The sequence below is a fragment of the Fibroporia radiculosa genome, assembly GCF_000313525.1.
Source record: "Fibroporia radiculosa TFFH 294 genomic supercontigs, scaffold33354, whole genome shotgun sequence".
Classification (NCBI taxonomy): domain Eukaryota; kingdom Fungi; phylum Basidiomycota; class Agaricomycetes; order Polyporales; family Fibroporiaceae; genus Fibroporia; species Fibroporia radiculosa.
In genome coordinates, this window is record NW_012133061.1 from 1203 (window position 1) to 3505 (window position 2303).

General features: G+C 42.9%; 1 protein-coding gene across 1 annotated transcript; it reads right to left on the minus strand.

The window, feature by feature from the left end:
* Positions 1–1895: 1895 nt before the first annotated feature.
* FIBRA_09361 (uncharacterized protein) lies at positions 1896–2120 on the minus strand (the record flags this gene model as incomplete). The annotated part of the gene is made up of 2 exons (XM_012321672.1): positions 1896–1912; positions 1976–2120. The coding sequence occupies 2 exons, from the start codon at positions 2118–2120 to the stop codon at positions 1896–1898; spliced, it is 162 nt and encodes a 53-aa protein (XP_012177062.1).
* Positions 2121–2303: the final 183 nt, after the last annotated feature.

Below are 2303 nucleotides of genomic sequence, written 5' to 3' on the forward strand. Positions count from 1 at the left end.
CATTGGCTATCTAAGTATAGCTAATCATATGTGTGAACCATCATCATGTGTTGGGTCAGTAGTCTAATCTTGTGATGATTACCTGAACGACCGTGTGTGTCTCTAGTACAAATGGGGAAAAATCTTGTGTGAACGTATGATAGCCCATTTGCCATGCTTCGGATAAGCTAGACACCTGACTAGTAGCAGTGTCACCATGCATTACGCTATCCTTATCTAGATAGATATCTAATCAGATGACATGTAGATCATCTAAACGCTATAGATAAGATAGACGCCATGAAATTCTGTGACAATATCCTCCACAGAAATCCCCCAATACTCCACACTTCCCAGAAGTTCATCATCTAAAATACTCACATAGAGGTCAGCATCCATCTTTCCCTCAATCTTGTATGCATTCCCCACTCCATTCCAGCCTATACAATCCTGTATCATCAAGTTTCCCCCTCCAAACTTAAGAGTTCCCTCTATCAACCTGTCACTGAGCCCTTCTCCTGGCTTTTTCCATACCCATTTTCTTCTATCTGAGCCCAGGTGATTGATTCTAGTCTCATCAGACTATACCACACCCTTCTAGTCCTCCAAAGTCCAGTGCTGATGAGCAAGTGCAAAGTCCATCCTCTCCTTTCAATGGTGCTTAGAGAGAACTGGCCTTTTACACTTTACCACTGCCTTTAAACTTGTTCTCCTCAGCTCTCTCCTGATGGTCCTAGGTGAAATAGACCCCTCCACTACATTTCTGAGCCTTTTCCCCACATCTATAGCAGTGTTAGCCTTTCCAGAGCTGATAAGGTAGATAGCATAGCAAATTGCAGCAGGAGAAAGCTTAGAGGAGCGGCCTCCAGTGGCTTTCAGAAGGTTGGGACAAAGTCTGGCATGTATTCTGCTGACAGTAGAGTAGTGTACACCAGTAGTATGGAAAATCTGCCTTGATGACTAGCCCAGATTAAGCAAAGAGAGGATGTTGTCAGTCCAAGCATTGGAAAGTGCTTTCATGATAATGGTGGTCAAGAACAAGGGGCTGTTTGGGGTTGTTTGTGTCCTCCTTACACTTCCATGTTATCACATGACATATTTCCCACACTACATATTTTTTACAGGCAAAACAGAATAGATTTCTATAGTCAAATATACAAGGGACAAAACTGTTGCAATAGGTTTAGGGTAACAATTCATCAATACCTTGGTCAATACCTAACCAAATCACATGTTTGTGGAATATTTCATATAGCCCAGATCCTAGGCCTTCCAATGGTACCCATATTTACTATATTTGAATGGTTGGTTCATTAGATATAGGCCTAGCAACACAACTGTTGCAAACATTGCAACACTTTTGTCCCCTACTGTAGATAGGAATGATAGGAGCAATAACTGAGATAAATCAGTGATGTGAACATTGACAGATAGATGTAAGTGAAACTGATAGATGAGGATTGTTGTCAAGGGACCTGACAACTGAGGATCAGGAGTTCCACTTAAGACTACTACTGACAAAGGTACTGCTTACACATAGCTTGACACACTATACTAGAACTAGACTTATGGACTGAGCCACTGCAACTGACAGTGGTTTGAGAATGGATACTGGTTGAAGCAATGCTTCAGAATAAGACTTGAATAGACAACTGAGTCTATTACTGAGGACTGTCCCTATAAAGTGTACATAGGGAACAAGAGGACAAAACTAAAGTACAGTAGTGCTGATAGGCCCGCATAGCACATGGGCATGCTTCAAGTCAAACTCAACATTCGAAGCATTTGAAGCTTCCACCTTCAGGAAAGCCTGCAATACCTCAACACAAAAACATCTTCAAGCAAAGCCCGTCCTTTGACATCTTTGAAGCTTCGTGACCTCACTACGGTCCAATTGGAATCTTTTAGTGGTGGCTTTATTCTGGGGGCTCAACTTCGAGGGCAAATCCCCATCATCAAGAGACTGAGACACCCAATACAGGGCTGCCAGGCAAACCTTTAGGTTGGTGTGCTTGGGTTGCAATGCCAAAATTTGCAACAGTCAGGCCTCCAAGACTAGCAGGATGTAGCATGTGAGACGGGAGTTGAAACTGATGAAGGCGTTGGATGGGAGTAGGAAGGGTATTGGGATCATTAGGCATGGTCAGGGCAGTGGAGGTGGTGACTCAGGCTGTTACAGCTTTGAGGGGGGGTTTCTTTCTTTTTCCTGACTATTCATCATTGACCCTGTACTATACAACTGATCTCATCACTTGATATGTTTCATCGACATCAAAGCATTTCATATCTATCACTTGTCACCTGTCTCCTGTCTTACCTACATC